Here is a 24,851-nt window from a genome sequence, read left to right as displayed (position 1 = left end):
TCATCTATTACCAGAGATTCTAACAGTGGTTGGGAAGGCGCTGCACTACAATTTGGTAATATAAAGATGCTGTTCCAATTTTGATATATACATACATACATATACACACACACACACACACACTGTACGGGTATACAGCGTGTGTGCATATTTAGCTCTAGTAAATGGCTCCAGGCTGCGCTGTTAAAAAATAAACAAACCCAGTTACTCACCTCTTTTTCCGTTGTCCAGTACTGGCTCCGGCTCCTAGCCCAGCAGTGCAGGGAATCCCGAAATCCGGGCGGCGCATCGCCGCCTCTGTGCCTGCTGTACTATAACTACAATGGAGAGTGATCTCAGGACCGCTCACTAGACGGTCCTGGGAAAGCACCACATCACTTCACAGAACAGCCCAGCACATGTGCAGAGGTGGTATGCACAACCCAGAATGCATAGCGTTGGGATTTCGGAATTCCCTGCACCGCCGGAGACATCGCTGGACTCCGGAGAGAGAGAGTTGAATAACTGGGTTTGTTTATTTTTTAACAGCGCAGCTTGGGGCCATTATATATATGCAAGAAAGCTGGAAGAGGAGTGGCTAAACTGAGATTGTTGCTAAGGAATCAGTGTGCTGCTAGAGCAGGGGTTGGCTTCCGCCTGTACTTAACATGCATCCATGAAGAAAGACCTCCGGGCTGCTGAAGTCCTATACAAATCCTTTATTGCATTACAAAGCTCCAAAAGTGCCAGACCACCATTACCCACCCACATATATACACACACACTGTTCGGGCGTACAGTGTGTATATATATATATATATATATATATATATATATATATATATATATATATATATATATATATATATATAGAGATTGGATCGGAATTCCAATCTTTCGGTATGATCAGCCCGATCTGATCCTATCTTTCCAGTGATTGGCCAACACTAGTTGGAATCAGTAGGCCTCACTACATTATATTACCCTCAAAGTTTCCCATGAAGGCAAAAATCACATAGTATTTTACATCAGCACCTTATAGTCTAGCATTTTTCACATTTGTGCAAAATAAACTTTGCAATAATTATGCAAAATGGAATTGTTTTAATACAATGTTAAATGGTTAAGTAGCTTACCAGAGTCATGCAGAAGGAACTGATGCTGGACACCATCAATACTGATCTCCTGGAACTCCAGGGGGATAACAAGTTGATCAAGGGTTTGAGGTAACCTTGGGATATTGCCAAGTTGCCTTGCTAATCGTATTGTCCTCTTCAGTGATGCTTTCCTTGGGAAAAGTGCTGCAACATTAGAATGGGCTCCTGAAACGACGTCTGTGAGAATCTGTTGTGGTGTCTCCTGTGTTGTCCTTGCCCTGGTGACTGCCTCATTAACAAGTCGGATTGCTTCAGGTCTTGCAGCTTGTGCTGCGTGACTGTGAAGATTGACTACTTTCACAATTTCCCCAGATTCTTCATTGGTCCAAACACGTCCCTTGCAAGTTGACCGTTTTTCACATACCCAGATGGAATGGACATCATCAGCGGTTCGTTTGGAAAATAAGTAAATGTGATTCTCATGGACCAACTTCCTCCTTCCACGTTTGGACAGAACTGAATTCATAGTTGTAGAAAGTGAATTGCTGTGGAAGCTGTGATTTTTTGTGGCAGTACACTTCTCTCTTTGTGGAGATTTCAGACACTGCTATATTCTGATGTACAGATGGAGTAAAAGCTAGTCTAATGTAACTTGCAGGACATGTGACCTGCTACTTGTTACATCTGCAACAAAACTTGCAACAAAGCAGGTAAGTGCTGGGTCAGGTAAAAGTTCAAAATTGTTTAGATTCTAGGCCTCTTGCACACTGTAATTTTAGAGTGGTTTCACACTTGTGTTTGTGGCCGCCAGAGGTCGATCGGCTCTGGATCTGACATCCAGCTGACCCCGGGGCAATGCTGGCGGAATGCTGGCATTCCGCTTGCATTGCCCATAGAAGTGAAAGGCTGGGTTCCGCGATCTGCAGCCGCCCATTCGCTTTCGTAATGCCGCATTCCGCTATCAGTGTCAGAACAAAAAGAAGAGCATTTTCTTCTTTTCGTTCCGCTGCAGGCTAGCGGAAAGCGGCATTACAGAAGCGAACGGGCGGCCTGTAGTGCATATGTAGCGGAAGTGTGAAAGCACCCTTATGCTGCCACTGTTTTAGAACTCCAAAGCACGTGCTTTACTGCCATTTTTCAGAGCGCTTTTGTGAGAGCTCTCGGTAATGACCCATAAGATACAGGCTATTGATGAACGGTAAGTGCTCAAAAATAGCTCCTGTAATAAAATAAAAAGAGCTGGCCGAAACAACACCTTGCTTTTCCAGCCATTGACTTATCTACTGTATAATTGTCTAAGGGTCACTTTCATCTTTCTGTCTGTAACGTTTTATTCGTATAATCATTGGTCGCGGCGTCTGTCTGTCATGTAAATCCAAGTCGCTGATTGGTCGTGGCAAGACGCCCACGACCATTGCCACGACCAATCAGCGACGGTCACAGTCTTCCAGAAAAATGGCCGCTGCTTCACTGCCCTGCACTCACCGCTGACCGCTCACAGGGTTAATGCCAGCGTTAACGGATCGCGGTGTACAGCACTCCGTTAACGCTGCTATTAACCCTGTGTGACCAACTTTTCACTATTGATGGTGCCTATGCAGCATCAATAGTGAAAAGATGTAATGTTAAAAATAATAATAATAAAAAAAAAAAGTTATTCTCACCCCCTCCGACGTCACGCTGTCCTCCGCGCCTCTCTCTGGTGCACGCCGTGCCTTCCGGTCCGAACGATGCTATGCGTCCAGGACCTGCGATGACGTCGCGGTCATGTGACCGCGACGTCTTCCCAGGTCCTACGCTCAGATAGGAAGCCACCGCCAGCACTGCAGAGAGGCGCGAGGACTTCAGGGCCCGTGGCTGAGGTGAGTGTATCTTTATTATTATTTTTTTTAACACGAATATATTGCCCACATTCCTAGACTACGTGGGCAGTGCAATATACTACGTGACCAGTGCAATATACTACGTGCGCTGTGCAATTCACTACGTGGACTGTGCAAATTACTATGTGCGCTGTGCAATTTACTACGTGGACTGTGAAATTTACTACGTGCGCTGTCCAAAATACTACGTCGGCTGTCCAATATACAACATGGCCTGTGCAATGTACTACGTGGACTGTCCAATATACTACATAACCTGTGCAACATACCACATGGCTGCGCCTTCTAGAATATCCGATACGTTAGAATCGGGCCACCATCTAGTATATTCAAAATTGGCAATCTTCTTAGCGATTTTCCAGTGCTTAGCACTTGGGAAAGTGGCTACTGTGAAAGAGGTCTTAGGGCTAAAATACAAGGCCGAAATTCCCTGCCTAATTTGCAGCCGAAACATCTGGGGGCAAAAAGCTGGGTGCGAAACATCCGAGGGCGAACTGCTAAGTGCGAAACATCTGGGGGCAAACTGCTGGGTGCGAAACATCCGGGGGGGGAGGAAGAACCATCCGGGGGGGAAAAGAAACATCCGGGGGGGGGGGGAAGAAATATCCGGGAGGGAAGAAACATCCGGGGGGGAAGGAACGTCCGGGGGGGAAGGAACATCGGGGGGGAGGAACATCCGGGGGGGGGAAGAAACATCCTAAGGGGGGGGGCGAAACATCCGGGGGGGGCAAAACTTCCAGGGGGGGGGGCAAAACTTCCGGGGGGGCGAAGCATCTGGGGGCAAACTGCTGGGATCGAAATGTGCAGGGGCGAAACAACCTGGAGGCGAAATGTTCGGGGGCGAAGTGTACCTGGGGGCGAACTGCTGGGTGCAAACTGCTGGGGGCAAACTGCTGGGGGCGAAACTTCCAACCACTGCATAGTGGACATGGTATTTCTTGAAATCCCATCCACTATGATGTAACAGCTGGATGCTGCAGGTTGGACATTGCGGATGAATGCAGCGTCCAACCCACAGCATTTACTGACCATGGGAACATATCCCAATATATCTGCAAACAGGAAATCACTTTCCCAACTTTCAATTAGCTTTATTTCAAATGAAAAAAGCATCAAAAACACATGTAAAAAAGTAGGTAAAAATGCAGGTGACCTGCCAATGACCTCAGGTGTATATTTTACCTGCGTCAAATCCTGAGCCATTCCTGACTGTGGAAACATACCCTAAGAATATAAAAAAGGATTCTCTCTTATGAGACTTTTATTGTGACTAAGGAGAGATGTTTTCTTCACAAAATATTTCCCACATTCTGAACAGAAAAAGTCTTCTCCCCTGTGTGGGTGCTTTGGTGACCAAGAAGAAATGATTTCTTTACAAAACATTTCCCACATTCTGAACATGAAAAAGACTTCTTCCCTATGTGAGTTTTCTGATGTTTGAGAAGACGCGATTTATCTGGAAAACATTTTCCACATTCTGAACATGAAAAAGGCTTCTCACCTGTGTGAATTCTCTGATGTTTGAGAAGATCTGTTTTCGCCATAAAACATTTTCCACATTCTGAACATGAAAATGGCTTCTCCCCTGTGTGCGTTCGCTGATGTATGATAAGATGTGATGTACATGTAAAACAATTCCCACATTCTGAACATGTAAATGGCTTCTCCCCTGTGTGAATTCTATGATGTTTGAGAAGATCTGATTTCACCATAAAACATTTTCCACATTCTGAACATGAAAATGGCTTCTCCCCTGTGTGAATTCTCTGATGTTTGAAAATACTTGATTTCTCTGTAAAACATTTCCCACATTCTGAACATGAAAATGGCTTCTCCCCTGTGTGAATTCTCTGATGTTTGCGAAGATCTGATTTCTCTGTAAAACATTTTCCACATTCTGAACATGAAAATGGCTTCTCCCCTGTATGCGTTCGCTGATGTAGGATAAGATGTGATGTACATGTAAAACAATTCCCACATTCTGAACATGTAAATGGCTTCTCCCCTGTGTGAATTCTATGATGTCTGAGTAGATCTGATTTCACCATAAAACATTTTCCACATTCTGAACATGAAAATGGCTTCTCCCCTGTGTGAATTCTCTGATGTTTGAGAAGACTTGATTTCTCTGTAAAACATTTCCCACATTCTGAACATGAAAATGGCTTCTCCCCTGTGTGAATTCTCTGATGTTTGGGAAGATCTGATTTCTCTGTAAAACATTTCCCACATTCTGAACATGAAAATGGTTTCTCCCCTGTGTGAATTCTCTGATGTCTGCGAAGATCTGATTTCTCTGTAAAACACTTCCCACATTCTAAACATGAAAATGGCTTCTTCCCTGTGTGAATTTTTTGGTGTCTATCAAGAATCGATTTACGGTTAAAACATTTCCCACATTCTGAACATGAAAATGGCTTCTCCCCTGTGTGAATTTTTTGGTGTCTAGCAAGAATCTTTTTACAGTTAAAACATTTCCCACATTCTGAACATGAAAATGGCTTCTCCCCTGTGTGAGTTCTCTGGTGAGAAACCAGATGTGATTTCTTGTTAAAACATTTCCCACACTCAGAACAAGAATAGTTATTCTCTACTGTGTGAATGTTTTGATGTTTAACAAAAGATTGTTCGAAAGGAAAACTCTTTCCGTATTCTACACCTGAAAATGAATTTTTTGCTTTATGACCAGTTAGTTTTTGAATGCTTATTTTGTGACTTTGAGTTTCCTTAGTAGTCTGTAATGAATCAGAAGACAGGACCTGTTTGAAAGGATAAGATGAGAGATCATCGCTGTGAAGGGATGTTGGTGTATCTGGAGTAATCGCATTTGCTTTAATTGTATCCTGTGGAATCTTTAGATCATCTGATTTAAAAATTGAAGATGTCAGCTGTTCCTCTGGTCTCCTGGTACAGTCATCTGCCAAGAATAAAATCAAATAAAATTTTGAATAAAATATCCTTGACTTATATTTTTGAACATTTCTACTTAAACTGTCTGTAAAATAGCAAGTTATGTCAAATATTGATTTACCAAGACAATGACAGCTCACAGGCTAACAGAAAACCTCATAAGATGCACGAGTAGATAGTGGTGCTCAACTGTTTGTTCACTCTGCTTCTCAAATATCGAATAAAAAGCCACCAAACTGTATTGCAGGCAAAAAATAATACCAATAAAATCTCTAGTCATCTGAAAAGTCGCCACTCAGGTCCATCATCGGTCAGTGGAAAAAAAGGTTTCCACATTATTAATGGCTCAAAGTCTTTTGAAAAGCAACATGGCTTCAATAAACCAATCCAGCAATAACAGCTCTGCTGGAAGGTGCCAGATACAAGCTTATTCTCCTCTGGTTCAGTCCTCTATGCTCAGCTCCTGGCTTCTGTATTAATTACCTGTTGTGACCCTGACCCCGTAACAGACTACTCTTGCATCTTCTGATTAGGTATTTCCTCTGGCTTCCTGGTTCTGACCCGGCAACCTGAACATTCCTCTTCCCATCTCATGCAACAGAACAGCATGCAACAACATGGCCCAAGCCTAGGAGTCTCTGTGTAAGTCCAAATCCATGTACGGTATATCCTTTAAAGGATGATGAGCAAGGCAATTTCTGGGATAGGATGAGCAAGGGAATCAATGGGATATGGAAAACGGAGTAGATATCGCCAATCCTGTTTGTAGTAGCAATCTATTGAGCTGCCAGTTGACCATGAACAGCGCCCCCAATATATTTTGTCTACAAACTATTCCAGCAGGATTTAAATTCAAATAGCGTTCCTTCTCTTTTTAACTCCACCAAGTGCCCAGACAGTGGAATACAACCGTACATAGGTTTTGTTGGATTCAAGACAAGTGGGAAAATAATTTGCAAGGTCCATTTGTTTCTTATTATACTTTTTGATGAATTCCAAAGTTATCACCACATAAAATGACACATGTCAAATTGGAAATATGGGACCCGATTAGGAAGATAAAACTGGCTGCTGGAAGTGGTTAAATTTTGGGAAATAACTACTGTTGTCAAAAACGGAGTACAGACAATAATATCTACTGAAATGATCAAACTCCAATGTCTTCATCAGTAAAATATAAGTAACTAGAACTTCTCTGGAGTAACAACAGTATGTGGCTTCGCAATTCCCACATGTTTTTCGGCTGTCTAATAGTCGCAAAACATGGGGCCGCAGGGACTCAAACATGTCATTCGAGAATAGAGAAATTATAGTTTACAGGGAAAAAAATGTTACACAATTTACTGCATAATAACTTGTATATAAGGCAAAATTTAAAAAGTGTTTATTAAAACATTAGAAATTAAAGTAAACCGAAATTGATTTTTTTATTAGACATCTGAAGGTCACAGAGGAATTATGGAGTATGCTGGTTTTGTCAGCCAGGTATTGCTTGACTATATTTAAAAACTTGTTCACCCTTGTCAAAAATACCCAGACATCAGGGCCTGGATGCTGGCAGGGCATCATGAAATTAGACCAGGCCTTTGACAGTGTACCCCTGCATCTGCTGTACCTGGTGTGGGTCTCCCTCACCTTTCCTCTTTGGTTGGGCAAGCTGCCCCCTGCTGCTAACGTCTGATGGGAATTTTGTCAACATTTTTTACTTCTGGCCTTCTGGTAAAGCACCATTTTAATAGACCTCTCCACCTCAGAAGGGAGAGATGCAAAGTTCTCCTTGTAGCGTGGGTCTAGCAGGGTGTACAACCAGTACTCTTTTCTGGCCAAAATGAATATAACACGAGGGTCACAGGAAAGGCAGCGGTACATAAGTGTGCCTTATGTGCCAAGTTCCCTACAACCAAAACTTCCCTGTCTCCACCATGATGGCTACTCCCCATCTCCTCCAATCTCTTCCTACTCATTCCCCTCCTCAACCCATCCACGCAGGAAACGTGTGTGTACTAGCCTCTGCTGTGTTCCTGTTCCTTCTCCTCTGCATAATCATTGTAAGCCAATTAGCCAATTGGTACTGAGCAGATTTAATGAGGCTAGGCAGTATCTCCCTGTCTCACGTCTTCCTCCATTTCCACCTGGTTTGCATGCAAAGCTTCAGGTTTGTCAGCAGCTACTGTTGAAGAAGGCACAGAAGTGGGATCATTGTGCTGATGATGGCGCCATAACTGCTCACCATCTTTGGGGAGTTCTCAGAGTCTTGGAGAACTACTAACATGTCAGACATCCATGCCCACTCTTCAGTTGTTATATGCGGAGTTTGACCAGAATACCAACAAGCATGTTGGAGCAGGTATTTCACAGCGGATCTCTGCCGCTCATAAAGCCTTGCCAGCATATGCAGTGTGGCATTCCAATGCATGGTCATGTCGCACACCAGTCGGTGAGCTGGCACTTGCATGTGCTGCTGCAACACTGACAGAGGGGCAGTAGCTGTAGCTGACGCTGTCTTGTGAAAATGAGCGCCCATGCCACGTACCTTGACCAGAAGCTCTGGGAACTCTGTGTAGGTTTTCAGCAACTGAGGGTTAGTGCCAAATTAAGTGTCAAGTTCAGTTAGAGAAAGTGTGGGGACAGCGTGAGCAGTGCTCCTTAAACTCTCAGAGGGAGGAGGTTTTGGAATTCAGGTGCATGGCTTGTGATTGAATTGCTAGTGTTCGCAGAGTTATCAAGAGAGATGCTCTGCCCATTCCGAGAACTAGGGCTAAAGTCAAGTCCGATACCTGTGGTCAAAACCTTAACCCATTGGGCCCTATCCTATATGCCTGATTGTAATGACCTAAAGCTGCCAAGTAAAAGTTTGACTGATTTAACAATTTCAGTGTCCCCTGGATTGTTTGCTGCAAAAGTTCTGGAAGATGGGAACATGTGGCCCACAGGCCTCCACTGGCTCTAAGTAAGTGTGGGGCAAAAACAAACACAGCAGCATTTCGGGACTGGGACATGTTTTGTCTGTAGGGTGCCAGAGTTTTCATAATCAGCAACTTGCCCACAACTACCTCACTCAGTCACCTTACACAACCATGGTAAATGTGTGAGCTTGCCAAACTTCAGAATCTCCACCAGGTTACACCCATTATCACACACCACCATAGCAGGTTGTAGAGCCACAGATCTGTCTGGTCTGTTATTCCTTTCAATAACTCCGCAGTGGTGTGCGGTTTGTCTCCTAGTCAAATTAGCTTCAGCAGAGTCTGTTTCCGCTTTGCTAAGGCAGTGCTGCAGAGATTCCAGCTTATGGCTGATGTGGAGAACGTACTCTGAGATAGCAAATCAAAGATGATAGATGAGCAGTAGCGGCTGCAGGAACTGAAGTAGGAAGTGGAGGAAATCCTGATAGAAGTAAGGCCAGCAATCCTCTGTATCTGTAGCACATGTACCATGCCAGGGTGGGACTCGGACCCAGCCTCCACAATATTCACTCAGTGCACCGTCAGGGAAATGTAGCACCCTTAGTACAAGTGATTGTCCATGTGTTGGTCATTAAGTGGACAATCACAGCAACCATGTGTAACAACTCTGCCGGCATCACTGCATGGCCTTTCATTCCCCACCTGCCTGTTACATCAACTCGCTCACCCAGTGCCATGCTGTGAGATCTGTCTGCTGCCGGCTCAATGCTATGTGCTCCATGGCTGCCTACTCTGTGTACACTTCCTGGCTGTGTGCATAGGGGGGCGGCGCCAGCAACTCTGGATTCTTATTGAGACTGTGTGCACCTCCCTAAGGTGTCCCTTGCCAATAGCCTTGAGGCCTCTGATACTTAAGGCATCCTCACCCATTGGAGGATGCCTGAGCAAACTATTTCCCTCAGTTAGCATTTGCTACTGAGCTGCCAGGTCTTGTCTATTTCCTGTCTCTTAGGGCTGCAATTCGCAGTTCTTTATCTGTGTTCCGTTTGTGTCCTTGAGTAGCCACCCAGCGGGGCTTCGTACCCTGGCCTATGTCTGCCACCCAGGGGGGGCGTCTTACCCTGGCTTGTGTCCATGTCTCTGTGCCTTGTCCTGTTCCTGACTTTGTCTTAGTCTAGTCATGTTCCTGTGTCCGTTTATATCCCTGTCTTGGTTTGCTTTCTCTGCTGTGCCTACTCTGTCTTGCTTTGCTCTGCTCTCTGTATCTAGCTTTGCTCTGCTCTGCACTCTGTCTTGCTTTGCTCTGCTTTCGGCTCTGCTCTCTGCGACCTTGCTTTGCTCCTTGCTCTGCATTCGGTGACCTTGCTCTGCACTCTGTGGTTTTGCTCTCGGCTCTGCACTGTGTCTTGCTTCTGCACTGACTTTGCTCTGCTCTCAGCTCTGCACTCTGTGGCCCTGCTCTGCGGCTCTGCTCAGCTCTTGATCGGCGGCTCTGCTTCTTGTGGTTCTACCTTGCTCTGCTCCTTGCGGTTCTACTTCTCCCGCTGTTGACTCCGCCTCCTGCGTTTCTGGGCTTGACTCCGCCTCCTGCTCTTGGCTCCGCCTCCTGCGTTTCTGTGCTTGGCTCCGCCTCCTGCGTTTCTGTGCTTGGCTCCGCCGCCTGCTCTTGGCTCCGCCTCCTGCATTTCTGTTCTTGGCTCTAGCTCTTGTGCTTCCGCTTTGATTCCGCTCTTGTGGTCTCTCTCTACCTATTCATTAGTCCTCCTGTCTGAACAGGCACTTACCTGTTTTACATACCTGCCTGCAGACCGGTCACTACCGGTTCTTCCAGTGTACCATTCTTGTCCGCCTGTCCTGCCAGAGAGCCACCCGCACCTGCCTGCCAGAGAGCCAGCCGTGCCCGCCTGGCAGTGTCTCTGTTGTACCCGTAAGCCTGCCTGTGTCCCAGCCGTGCCCGTCTGTCTGCCAGAGTGCCAACCGTGCCTGCTTGCCTGTCTATGTTCCATTCCCCGGTGGAATCAGCAGCCACAGCCAGACACCACCCTAGAGTGGTACCTGGTAGCTTCCTGCCGCACAAGTCTGACCTCACCATCAGAGGCTCCAGCGAAGAACTTGGAAGCTACTTAGTTACGCCCCTTTCAGGGTAGTCTGGTCTGTGGTCCAGTGGGGCCGAACCCCCGCATGCCCGCGCCAACCAGTCTGGGCGCGAGCGTGACACCATGCTAATAAGGTCAGAGGTGTGAAGAGTGGACACATGCTGGTATAACACGTGGACTCCAAATAGGGGTACAAATAGTGGCGGCTGGGGACTAAGCAACAAAGGACCAAATTTGTACACCTATAGTAGACCGTTATTTAAAAAATGTATTTCTACCTAAGGAAATTTCACGCAAACCTAGTTCTACAGTATATATGACAATAGTCAGTTTTGGTACAACCAAATTTGTAAACCTGTTCTGGAGCAAATATACCATTTGTATTTGTATACCATTGTACCAGTCCAAGTGTTTATTTTTATTTTAAAACACCGTAATATTACACAAAGCACGTTAAACTGTATGGATGACTAATTAAATCCAGAAATATTTTTCAACGCTTTTTGTAGTTATATACCACCGTAATGTAACAAAGCCACGTAGTTATATACCACCGTAATGTAACAAAACCGTGTTCAACTGTATTTGAATAATTGAATCCAGAATTTATTTTTTTAAATAAATATTTTGATAGTGTAGTTGATGTACTTCTACAGTCATAAAGGCTTTGCAGAAAGTGCAAAGCAAGGAAATCATAAGGAGGATAATCCATAGACCCCTGAAAGGCAACAAATGACGAGCCTCAATCAAATATTTTTAAAATGTATTGCTGTACTCCTACACTCAATAAAAGGCTTGTCAAAATGTGCAAAGCGAGGAAAAAAATTATAAGGAGGGTAATGCAGTAATCCTCTTCAGGTGTGAGCTTCTTCTTCTCCTTCCCCTGGATGCTTAAGGGACTGCCTCCACCCGTTTCCTGGAGCCCTATTCAGAGGTGCCTAGGCTGTAAGTGACCTGGCTATGGGCGGTGACGGACCCCCTGATGTATAGAAATGGGCGACGGAACTCGGTCACCTGCACCAGCGCCTGCTCCCACATAAGAGGTGGAGAACCCCAAGGACAGTACGATCTCTCGGGAGTAGTCTCAAGCGGCATCAAGGAGCTTCTCTCAGGCCCGTTCATTCCTCAAGAAGGGTTCATCATTCTCCCTTCCTTCTGGGATCATACCCACCGCATACCAGCAATGTTGCCCCTCCATTTTGAGAAACAAGACAACTGGTTGCAGCCTTCAAGGCAAGTGTTCTTCCTCTATTGCCCACTGGTTGAATTAGATGTTATGATGGTTTCTAAACTCTTCTATGGACCCCCATCTCCCCTGCCAGTTGTACACAGCGACCTCACCCGAGATGGCAACTGTCTGTACCTTGTGGCTAATGGGCCCGATAGCATTTCTTGATCCCTGTTCCTGGCTCGCCTCTTCTGACCACCCTAGGTCCTCCAGTCCGCTCACCACTTCCTTGATCCTGACTTTTCCAACCGCAGTCCACAAGAACCTCACCAGTAAATGGTGCAGCCTGGGTTAGTCCTTGGTGGTTCCAGGAACGCATTTTGTTCCTGCCACTACTGCTGTTGTGCAAGCTTTCTCTGGCTCCAACATTCCTCCGGTCACTACCTCATGACTAATTGAATCTCGAACATTTTTTGAACACTTTTTTGCAGTGTTATATAGCACAGCAAAGTGCCCAAGAGCACGGAATTCTCCATGGATGAGTAAGTGAATGCAAAAATAATTTTCAACACTTTTTTGGAATCTTATATATCAACAAAATGTAACACAAAAAACGTAATACACTATGGATCACAATATACAAAACATTTTCTAGCAAAAATAAAAAAAATCACCTACCGCAGCTATATATTGAGCAAATGACTGCAAAGCCCTAAACACTGCTAACAGACTGCATTCAGCCACTCTCCATGCTCCTGCAACTCTCTCTTCATCCCTAGCCTAAATGCAATTTGTACAGCTCTGCTAAAATTAAGAGACCATTGCACAGTTTTCTAAAAACCACCATTTCTACATGTCTGGCAGCCATTCCATTCCAGTGTCAGTTGAATTCCAACCAAAGTACTCCTCATTCTACTTAATGTGCTTCTGATTAGGTGATCACCTGAACCAAATCTTATTTAACGAGGGAAAGTATAAAAAAAACACTGTTGTGTTCTTCACTATCCTTTTGCAATAGGAAAAGTTGAATGGCAAAACAAGTGCTAGGAATAGCCCTAAAGTAATTTCTCAACAGGCTCCTAAAGGCAGGCCTCAAGTCATTTAAAGCTAGAAAAAAAGCCTTTCATCAATGAGGAGCAAAGGAGAGCCAGGCTGAAGTTTGCCAAAGACCATAAGTATTGGACCATAGAAGACTGGAGTAAACTTCTCTGATGAGTCTAATTTTCAGCTTTGCCCAACACCTGGTCGTCTAATGGTTAGACGGAGACCTGGAGAGGCATACAAGCCACCCGGGTCGGACTGGCCATCGGGCAGTTCTGGCAAATGCCAGAAGGGTCGGTGGCAGTTGTGGGACGGTCACCAGCGCCAACTCACCCCCCCCGCCAGCGCCGCCGCATTCAACTATACCGGCGTCTATGACGCCGGTACAGTTGAATGCAATGATGGAGGAGAGAGCGTCTACTGTCGCTCCCTCTCCCATCATTCCCCGCTCTGCCTGGCGCTGACACTGCGGGTGCGCAATGACGTCATATCATCGCGCACCTGCTGTGTGACCGGGCAGACTGCAGCTGCTGAGACCGGAGCCAGGAGCAGCACTGCGCACGAGGAGAGGTGAGTGTTTTGTTGGTTTTTTTAAATAGATCACTGAGTGATAACTGGATTGTGGGGCTATTGGGGGAGCTGCATTACATTCTATGGGGGCTGTGCTGCGTTACATTCTATGGGGGCTGTGCTGCGTTACAATCTATTGGGGCTGGCTGCATTACATTCTATGGTGGCTGGCTGCATTACATTCTATGGGTGGCTGTGCTGTATTGCATTCTATTGGGGCTGGCTGCATTACATTCTATGGGGGCTGGCTGCATTACATTCTATGGGGGCTGGCTGCATTACATTCTATGGGGGCTGGCTGCATTACATTCTATGGGGGCTGGCTGCATTACATTCTATGGGGGCTGGCTGCATTACATTCTATGGGGGCTGGCTGCATTACATTCTATGGGGGCTGGCTGCATTACATTCTATAGGTGGCTGGCTGCGTTACATTCTATGGGTGGCTGCTGCATTACATTCTATGGGTGGCTGGCTGCATTACATTCTATGGGGGCTGGCTGCATTACATTCTATGGGGTGCGGTATTATATTCTATGGAGAGGATACTGTTGTGAATTCTGCTCTTGGGCTCCCTCCGGTGGTTGTAAGTGGCACTTTTGTGAGTTCTGCTCTTGGGCTCCCTCCGGTGGTTTTAAGTGGTATGGCTGCTCCTTGGATTTAGCATCAGCAGCTGCTTCCACTGATTGTCTTTCTGGCTCGGCTATTTTAGTCTGGCCTTATCCCTCAGCCAGTGCCAGTTGTCTATGGTTCCTGTTTGGAGTCACATCTCTTTTGGATTTCCCTGATATTCTGACCAGTTCAGCAAAGATAAGTCCTTGCTTTGTTCTTTTGCAGTCCACTTGTTGTTCAGCACATGCCATGTTTTTCTTTCTAGTCCAGCTTATCAGTATGGATTTATTCAGTTAAAGCTGGAAGCTCTGGGCAGCAGATTTGCCCTCCACACCTTTAGTCAGGTGTGGAGATTTTTTGTATTCTCTGCGGTGGACTTTTTCTAGTTTTTATTACTGACCGCACAGTAGTCTGTCCTGTACTATCTATCTAGCTAGAAGTGGCCTCCTTTGCTACATCTTGTTTCATTCTACGTATGTCATTTCCCTCTCCACTCACAGTCAATATTTGTGGGGGCTGCCTATCCTTTGGGGATTTTCTCTGAGGCAAGATAGCTTTCCTGTTTCTACCTTTAGGGGTAGTTAGTTCTCCGGCTGTGACGAGGTGTCTAGGGAGTGTCAGGAACATCCCACGGCTACTTCTAGTGTTGTGTTAAGCTCAGGAACTGCGGTCAGTATAGTTACCACCTGCTCAGAGCTTGTCGCATGTCGCTCCTAAACCACCAGTTCATAACAGGCTACATTATATTCTATGGGTGGCTGCATTATGCTCTATGAGGGGGCTACCATATATTATATATGCAGGGGCTGCATTGTATTCTCTGGGGGGTTACGTTATACTCAGGGGGCTACAATATATTCTGTGGGGTGGCTGCATTATACTCTGGGGTGGCATCATTATACTATATGTGGGCTGCATTATACTGTATCGAGGACTATGGGGAATACATTATACAATATGAAGAACTATGGGGTGCATTATACTATGGGAATTGAATTGTACTACATGGATGACAATGGCAGGGCATTATACTATATGGAGCACTATGAGGAATGTATTATACCATTTGGAGGACTGAGGAATGTATTATACTATTTGGAGGACTGAGGAGTGTATTATACTATATGGAGGAATTGCAGTGTATTTTAATATATGGAGGTCTATGTGGAGTGTATAATACTATATGGAGGACTATGTGGAGTGTATAATACTATATGGAGGACTGAGGAGTATATTATACTATACGGAGGACTGAGGAGTGTATTATACTATATGGAGCACTGGGGTGCACATTATAATATATGGAGGACTGTGGGGTGTATCATACTAAACAAGCCAAATGCTGCCTATTCATCGAGTAATTGGATTGTTTATGTGGGAACAGAAATCCTTGTTCTCAGCAGCACATCGCCGGTGTAAGCTGTAGTTGTGCTGTTGATAACATGATACTGTATGGGAACACATTGATCTAATTGTGATTGTTCTGTTCCCTTCATTCTTTCTCAGTTGGTGTAAAGAGGCAGGGAAACAAGCGAATGACTTCACTATTGTCGATCACACTCGTTTAGCGGCCTGAGATCAGCGCACGTAAATACAGTAGAAATGCTTCGCAGGGAGACCAGGCAAGGATGATGACAGTTGTAGTTAGCACCCGACGCCTGGGAATAGCGCCAACTACTGCTTTTCCCAGCACCCAGAGCATTTAATTCTGGTATGTGTAATGATTTTTAGGGTTGATGTCAGCTGCGTAATGTCAGCTGCTATCAATCCCTGGTGTAAGTAATGGAGAGTTGTCTATCAGACAACCCCACTACTAGCCCAGACCTGGCGAGACCCAGCGACTCTGAAGAGTGGTGACGGTAGTAACAATACCGCTCTTCACAGTCGCCGAGCTCAGCGCAAGACCCGGAATATCTGAAGAGCAGTGACATTACTGATGTCACCGCTTTTCAGAGTCATCGGGTCTCGTGCTGCGCAGCGGAACCAAAAGTGGCTGTAGGCAAAGTTTATGGAGCATCAGAATGAGGTTCCATAGCCTTTGGTCGTCTCATCCCTTCATTATCTACGAGATCCAGTTATGTAGATAAAGTAGCGGCTTTTCTTGGTACTGCAACTAAAAGCATAAATAGGACCGAGCTGTAAAGCTGGATACCGTTGTGATTATATATGTTATATAGTTGTGTTACACTCCCCTCACTTCTTGTAACCTACAAGTGTACAAAGATATTATACAGTCACCATGTGACAAGTTGGCCTGTGTAACTTCAAATGCCAGGGCTGAATTTTAGTCCCAGTCCAGCCCTGCAAGCCACAGTGTCTTGCACCCACTGTGACATTTGGTGGAGGATCGGTGATTATCTGGAGATGCTTCAGCAAGGCTGGAATTGGGCAGGTTAATCTTTGCGAAGGACGTATGAATCAAGCCGCATACAAGGTTATCCTTGAAAAACACTTGCTTACTTCAGCTCAGGCAATATTTCCCAACTCTGAAGACTCTGAGGTTTTTCCAGCAAGACAATGTCCCTTGCCACACAGCAAGGTCAATTAATGTGTGGATGAAGGAGTATCACATCAAGATCCTGTCATGGCCAGCCCACTCTCCAGACCTGAACCCCATTGACAACCTCTGGAATGTAATCAAGAGGAAGATGGATAGTCACAAGCCATCAAACAAAGAAGAACTGCTTACATTTTTGTGCCAGGAGTGGCATAAGGTCATCCAAAAGCAGTGTGATAGACTGGTGGAAAGCATGCCAAGACGCATGAAAGCTGTGATTAAAAATCATGGTTATTCCACCAAATATTGATTTCTGAACTCTTCCCGAGATAAAACATTAGTATTGTTGTTTCTATATGAATAAGAACTTGTTTTCTTTGTATCATTTGAGGCCTGAAAGCACGGTTTCTTTTTTATTATTTTGACGATTTCTCATTTGCTGCAAATAAATACAAAATTTTAAGCTTTGAATTTCAGAGACATTTATTTATAGAATAAAACAACAACTTAGGCTACTTTCACACTAGCGTCGTGCACTGCACGTCGCTATGCGTCGTTTTGTAGAAAAAACGCATCCTGCAAAAGTGCTTGCAGGATGCGTTTTGTCTCCATAGACTAACATTAGCGACGCATAGCGACGCATTGACACACGTCGCAACCGTCATGCGACGGTTGCGTCGTGTTGTGGTGGACCGTTGGCAGCAAAAAACATTACATGCACACATTGCATTTTTTACCGCGGAATCGCAGTGATTTTGACGCTGTGGGTCTGCAGCAGTTTCCATTGCGTTTACAGTTACATGTAAACCTATGGAAACCGCAATCCGCTGTGCACATGCTGCGGGAAAAACTGCGCAGAAATGCAGCGGTTTACATTCCGCAGCATGTCACTTCTTTGTGCAGAATCGCGGCGATTCTGCACACATAGGAAAGCATTGATCCGCTTACTTCCCGCATGGGGCTATGCCCACCATGCGGGAAGTAAGCGGATCATGTGTGGATGGTACCCGGGGTGGAGGAGAGGAGACTCTCCTCCAGGCCCTGGGAACCACATTTGTGTTAAAAAAAAAAGAATAAAAATAAAAAAAATAATGATATACTCACCTCTCACCGCTGCACGCGGCCGTCCGGTCACAGGGTTGCTAGGCGAGCAGGGTCTGCGATGACGCCGCGGTCACATGACCGTGACGTCACCAAGGTCCTTCTCGCAGAGCATCTTTGGAACCGGACCGCCGCGTGCAGCGCCAAGGAGATCGGGACGTCAGAGGGTATAACCATTTTTTAATTATTTTTAACATTACTATTGATGCTGCATATGCAGCATTAATAGTAAAACAAGTGCAGGAGTAAACCCGCAGCGGAAACCGAAAGACAAACTGCGATAAATCTGCAGGGATAACCGCAGCGGTTTTGCCCTGCAGATTTATCAAATCCTCTGCGGGAGAACCTGCAGAGGACCCTTCCTACGTGTGCACATAGCCTTAGTATGATGGTTCAGCTTCAGCACCAGCATCTACACTACAGGACTCAGACGTTGTACTGCGCACACACTCCTGGACAAGCACTCTCTCCTCCAATAACAACTGTCACAGAGCTCTGCAATGGTGTCACTGTGCCGAGCCTGACGCCGCCTACCATTTTAACAACCCCCTGATAATGTCACACAGCCAGGAATGAGAGTAATGCCACTACCAAGATGGCTGCAGCATTACAGTGACCTGCAGGCAATCCCCGCATGCTTTTTGGCTGTGTAACAGGCACCACACACGCGGAGTGGGGATTCAAAATCGAGCACCGGCTAATGTTTGCTGAGTAACGAGCACATCCGAGCACCCAGATAATCACGTGATATCAGAGTATCACTGAGCACATTCGCTCATACCTAATCGGGATTCTAGGAAACCAACAGCATCATTACCCTCCGCTTCCTCTTAGAAGATCATCATAATATTTTTCTTCAAGTGATTTTCTAACTTGTCAGCACGTTCTACGTACACTGTTATTTGTCTTTGTAGTTTACAGATCTGGGCAGGTAACGGTCAACGTCTCCTAATCCCAGGAAGTAGGTGGATCCTCCAGGTTGTAAGTTCAATAGGAAAGGGCTTTCACAAATTCACAAAATCATTTCAACATTTTCGGATGGAGGAGAAGGTTTTACTCTAGAGGCAAAATGGTGATCACACGATCGTGATACGACCGAACTACACGACTAATTTTTGAAAATTTAACCCCTTCCCGACCCATGACGCCACGTAGGCGTCATGAAAACCCGTGCCAATCCGACCCATGACGCCTATGTGGCGTCATGGAATGATCGCGTCCCTGCAGATCGGGTGAAGGGGTTAACTCCTATTTTACCCGATCTGCAGGGAGAGGGGGAGTGGTACTTCAGCCCAGGGGGGGTGGCTTCACCCCCCCGTGGCTACGATCGCTCTGATTGGCTGTTGAAAGTGAAACTGCCAATCAGAGCGATTTGTAATATTTCACCTAAAAAACTGGTGAAATATTACAATCCAGCCATGGCCGATGCTGCAATATCATCGGCCATGGCTGGAAATACTGAAGTGCCCCCCCCCACGCCCACCGATTGCCCCCCCCCGTCCTCCGTTATGGGGTCCGGTCCCCTCCGTCCGCCTGCCGGCTCCCCCGTCCTCCTGTCCGCTCCCTCCTTGCTCAGACCCACCCCCCATGTGCTCCGTTCCCCCCCCCCGTGCTCCGATCCACCCCCCCACCACCCCTTCATACTTACCGATCCTCCCGGTGTCCGGCCGTCTCCTCGCTGGGCGCCGCCATCTTGGAAAATGGCGGGCGCATGCTCAGTGCGCCCGCCGAATCTGCCAGTCGGCAGATTCCTTACAGGTACATTTTGATCGCTGTGGTAGGTTCTATCACAGCGATCAAAATAAAAAAATAAATAAATAACCCCCCCCCCTTTATCACCCCCATAGGGACAATAATAAAATAAAGAATTTTTATTTATTTTTTTTCCACTAGGGTTAGGGTTAGAATTAGGGTTAGAACTAGGGGTAGGGTTAGGGGTAGGGTTAGGGTTACGGGTAGGGTTAGGGGTAGGGTTATGGCATGTGCACACAGAGCGGATCGGCCGCGGATCCGCCGCGGATCGGCAGCGGATCGGCCGCGGATCCGCAGCGGATCGGACGCGGATCCGCAGTGGATCGGCCGCGGATCGGCAGCGGATCGGCAGCGGATCCGCAGCGGATTGGCAGCGGATCCGCAGCGGATCGGCCGCGGATTGGCAGCGGATCGGCAGCGGATCCGCAGCGGATCGGCCGCGGATGGGCAGCGGATCGGCAGCAGATCCGCAGCGGATCGGCCGCGGATCCGCAGCGGATCCGCAGCGGATTGGCAGCGGATCCGCAGCGGATTGGCCGCGGATACGCAGCGGATTGACAGCGGATTGGCCGCGGATCCGCAGCGGATTGGCAGCGGATTGGCCGCGGATCCTGTTATGGTTCTCAATGGCAAGAGAACATAGCCCAGCAAACATAAGTACTAGCTCTTGGAAGGATGGAAACTAAACTGACCATGAACTAAACCTGCCGCACAACTAACAGTAGCCGGGTAGCGTTGCCTACGTTTTTTATCCCTAGACGCCCAGCGCCGGCCGGAGGACTAACTAATCCTGGCAGAGGAAAATATAGTCCTGGCTCACCTCTAGAGAAATTTCCCCGATAGGCAGACAGAGGCCCCCACATATATTGGCGGTGATTTTAGATGAAATGACAAACGTAGTATGAAAATAGGTTTAGCAAAATTGAGGTCCGCATACTAGATAGCAGGAAGACAGAAAGGGCACTTTCATGGTCAGCTGAAAACCCTATCAAAATACCATCCTGAAATTACTTTAAGACTCTAGTATTAACTCATAACATCAGAGTGGCAATTTCAGATCACAAGAGCTTTCCAGACACAGAAACGAAACTACAGCTGTGAACTGGAACAAAATGCAAAAACAAACGAGGACAAAAGTCCAACTTAGCTGGGAGTTGTCTAGCAGCAGGAACATGCACAGAAAGGCTTCTGATTTCAATGTTGACCGGCATGGAAGTGACAGAGGAGCAAGGTTAAATAGCGACTCCCACATCCTGATGGAAACAGGTGAACAGAGGGGATGAAGCACACCAGTTCAATTCCACCAGTGGCCACCGGGGGAGCCCAAAATCCAATTTCACAACAGTACCCCCCCCTCAAGGAGGGGGCACCGAACCCTCACCAGAACCACCAGGGCGATCAGGATGAGCCCTATGAAAGGCACGGACCAGATCGGAGGCATGAACATCAGAGGCAGTCACCCAAGAATTATCCTCCTGACCGTATCCCTTCCATTTGACCAGATACTGGAGTTTCCGTCTGGAAACACGGGAGTCCAAGATTTTTTCCACAACGTACTCCAACTCGCCCTCAACCAACACCGGAGCAGGAGGCTCAACGGAAGGCACAACCGGTACCTCATACCTGCGCAACAATGACCGATGAAAAACATTATGAATAGAAAAAGATGCAGGGAGGTCCAAACGGAAGGACACAGGGTTAAGAATCTCCAATATCTTGTACGGGCCGATGAACCGAGGCTTAAACTTAGGAGAAGAAACCCTCATAGGGACAAAACGAGAAGACAACCACACCAAGTCCCCAACACAAAGCCGAGGACCAACCCGACGCCGGCGGTTGGCAAAAAGCTGAGTCTTCTCCTGGGACAACTTCAAATTGTCCACTACCTGCCCCCAAATCTGATGCAACCTCTCCACCACAGCATCCACTCCAGGACAATCCGAAGATTCCACCTGACCAGAAGAAAATCGAGGATGAAACCCCGAATTACAGAAAAAAGGAGACACCAAGGTGGCAGAGCTGGCCCGATTATTGAGGGCAAACTCCGCTAAAGGCAAAAAAGCAACCCAATCATCCTGATCTGCAGACACAAAACACCTCAAATATGTCTCCAAGGTCTGATTCGTCCGCTCGGTCTGGCCATTAGTCTGAGGATGGAAAGCAGACGAGAAAGACAAATCTATGCCCATCCTAGCACAGAATGCTCGCCAAAATCTAGACACGAACTGGGTTCCTCTGTCAGAAACGATATTCTCCGGAATACCATGCAAACGGACCACATTTTGAAAAAACAGAGGAACCAACTCGGAAGAAGAAGGCAACTTAGGCAGGGGAACCAAATGGACCATCTTAGAGAAACGGTCACACACCACCCAGATGACAGACATCTTCTGAGAAACAGGAAGATCCGAAATAAAATCCATCGAGATGTGCGTCCAGGGCCTCTTCGGGATAGGCAAGGGCAACAACAATCCACTAGCCCGAGAACAACAAGGCTTGGCCCGAGCACAAACGTCACAAGACTGCACAAAGCCTCGCACATCTCGAGACAGGGAAGGCCACCAGAAGGACCTTGCCACCAAATCCCTGGTACCAAAGATTCCAGGATGACCTGTCAACGCAGAAGAATGAACCTCAGAAATGACTTTACTGGTCCAATCATCAGGAACAAACAGTCTACCAGGTGGGCAACGATCAGGTCTATCCGCCTGAAACTCCTGCAAGGCCCGCCGCAGGTCTGGAGAAACGGCAGACAATATCACTCCATCCTTAAGGATACCTGTAGGTTCAGAGTTACCAGGGGAGTCAGGCTCAAAACTCCTAGAAAGGGCATCCGCCTTAACATTCTTAGAACCCGGCAGGTAGGACACCACAAAATTAAACCGAGAGAAAAACAACGACCAGCGCGCCTGTCTAGGATTCAGGCGTCTGGCGGACTCAAGATAAATTAGATTTTTGTGGTCAGTCAATACCACCACCTGATGTCTAGCCCCCTCAAGCCAATGACGCCACTCCTCAAAAGCCCACTTCATGGCCAAAAGCTCCCGATTCCCAACATCATAATTCCGCTCGGCGGGCGAAAATTTACGCGAGAAAAAGGCACAAGGTCTCATCACGGAACAATCGGAACTTCTCTGCGACAAAACTGCCCCAGCTCCGATTTCAGAAGCGTCGACCTCAACCTGAAAAGGAAGAGCAACATCAGGCTGACGCAACACAGGGGCGGAAGAAAAGCGGCGCCTTAAGCTCCCGAAAGGCCTCCACAGCAGCAGGGGACCAATCAGCAACATCAGCACCCTTCTTAGTCAAATCAGTCAATGGTTTAACAACATCAGAAAAACCAGCAATAAATCGACGATAAAAGTTAGCAAAGCCCAAAAATTTCTGAAGACTCTTAAGAGAAGAGGGTTGCGTCCAATCACAAATAGCCTGAACCTTGACAGGATCCATCTCGATGGAAGAGGGGGAAAAAATATATCCCAAAAAGGAAATCTTTTGAACCCCAAAAACGCACTTAGAACCCTTCACACACAAGGAATTAGACCGCAAAACCTGAAAAACCCTCCTGACCTGCTGGACATGAGAGTCCCAGTCATCCGAAAAAATCAAAATATCATCCAGATACACAATCATAAATTTATCCAAATAATCACGGAAAATGTCATGCATAAAGGACTGAAAGACTGAAGGGGCATTTGAAAGACCAAAAGGCATCACCAAATACTCAAAGTGGCCCTCGGGCGTATTAAATGCGGTCTTCCACTCATCCCCCTGCTTAATTCGCACCAAATTATACGCCCCACGGAGATCTATCTTAGAGAACCACTTGGCCCCCTTTATGCGAGCAAACAAATCAGTCAGCAGTGGCAACGGATATTGATATTTAACCGTGATTTTATTCAAAAGCCGATAATCAATACACGGTCTCAAAGAGCCATCTTTCTTAGCCACAAAGAAAAAACCGGCTCCTAAGGGAGATGACGAAGGACGAATATGTCCCTTTTCCAAGGACTCCTTTATATATTCTCGCATAGCAGCATGTTCAGGCACAGACAGATTAAATAAACGACCCTTAGGGTATTTACTACCCGGAATCAAATCTATGGCACAATCGCACTCCCGGTGCGGAGGTAATGAACCAAGCTTAGGTTCTTCAAAAACGTCACGAAATTCAGTCAAGAATTCAGGAATCTCAGAGGGAATAGATGATGAAATGGAAACCACAGGTACGTCCCCATGCGTCCCCTTACATCCCCAGCTTAACACAGACATAGCTTTCCAGTCAAGGACTGGGTTATGAGATTGCAGCCATGGCAATCCAAGCACCAACACATCATGTAGGTTATACAGCACAAGAAAGCGAATAATCTCCTGATGATCCGGATTAATCCGCATAGTTACTTGTGTCCAGTATTGTGGTTTATTACTAGCCAATGGGGTGGAGTCAATCCCCTTCAGGGGTATAGGAGTTTCAAGAGGCTCCAAATCATACCCACAGCGTTTGGCAAAGGACCAATCCATAAGACTCAAAGCGGCGCCAGAGTCAACATAGGCATCCGCGGTAATAGATGATAAAGAACAAATCAGGGTCACAGATAGAATAAACTTAGACTGTAAAGTGCCAATTGAAACAGACTTATCAAGCTTCTTAGTACGCTTAGAGCATGCTGATATAACATGAGTTGAATCACCGCAATAGAAGCACAACCCATTTTTTCGTCTTAAATTCTGCCGTTCACTTCTGGACAGAATTCTATCACATTGCATATTCTCTGGCGTCTTCTCAGTAGACACCGCCAAATGGTGCACAGGTTTGCGCTCCCGCAGACGCCTATCGATCTGGATAGCCATTGTCATGGACTCATTCAGACCCGCAGGCACAGGGAACCCCACCATAACATCCTTAATGGCATCAGAGAGACCCTCTCTGAAATTCGCCGCCAGGGCGCACTCATTCCACTGAGTAAGCACAGCCCATTTACGGAATTTCTGGCAGTATATTTCAGCTTCGTCTTGCCCCTGAGATAGGGACATCAAGGCCTTTTCCGCCTGAAGCTCTAACTGAGGTTCCTCATAAAGCAACCCCAAGGCAAGAAAAAACGCATCCACATTGAGCAACGCAGGATCCCCTGGAGCCAATGCAAAAGCCCAATCCTGAGGGTCGCCCCGGAGCAAGGAAATCACAATCCTGACCTGCTGAGCAGGATCTCCAGCAGAGCGAGATTTCAGGGACAAAAAC

The 24,851-nt window shown here is 46.5% G+C and overlaps 1 protein-coding gene across 2 annotated transcripts in view; it reads right to left on the bottom strand.

The window, feature by feature from the left end:
- Positions 1 to 4,032: 4,032 nt before the first annotated feature.
- LOC143768053 (uncharacterized) overlaps positions 4,033 to 24,851 on the bottom strand; it is a 118,542-nt gene continuing 97,723 nt past the window's right edge. For both annotated transcript variants that reach the window (XM_077256719.1, XM_077256718.1), the window contains exon 7: positions 4,033 to 5,876. In XM_077256719.1, the coding sequence (XP_077112834.1) occupies positions 4,249 to 5,876 (1,628 nt within the window). In that variant the 3' untranslated portion in view covers positions 4,033 to 4,248. The remainder of the gene's footprint in view (positions 5,877 to 24,851) is intronic.

Source organism: Ranitomeya variabilis, chromosome 4 (assembly GCF_051348905.1).
Source record: "Ranitomeya variabilis isolate aRanVar5 chromosome 4, aRanVar5.hap1, whole genome shotgun sequence".
Taxonomy (NCBI): Eukaryota; Metazoa; Chordata; class Amphibia; order Anura; family Dendrobatidae; genus Ranitomeya; species Ranitomeya variabilis.
Note: the sequence above shows the minus strand (reverse complement) of the source record. Positions and strands in the feature narration are given on the sequence as shown.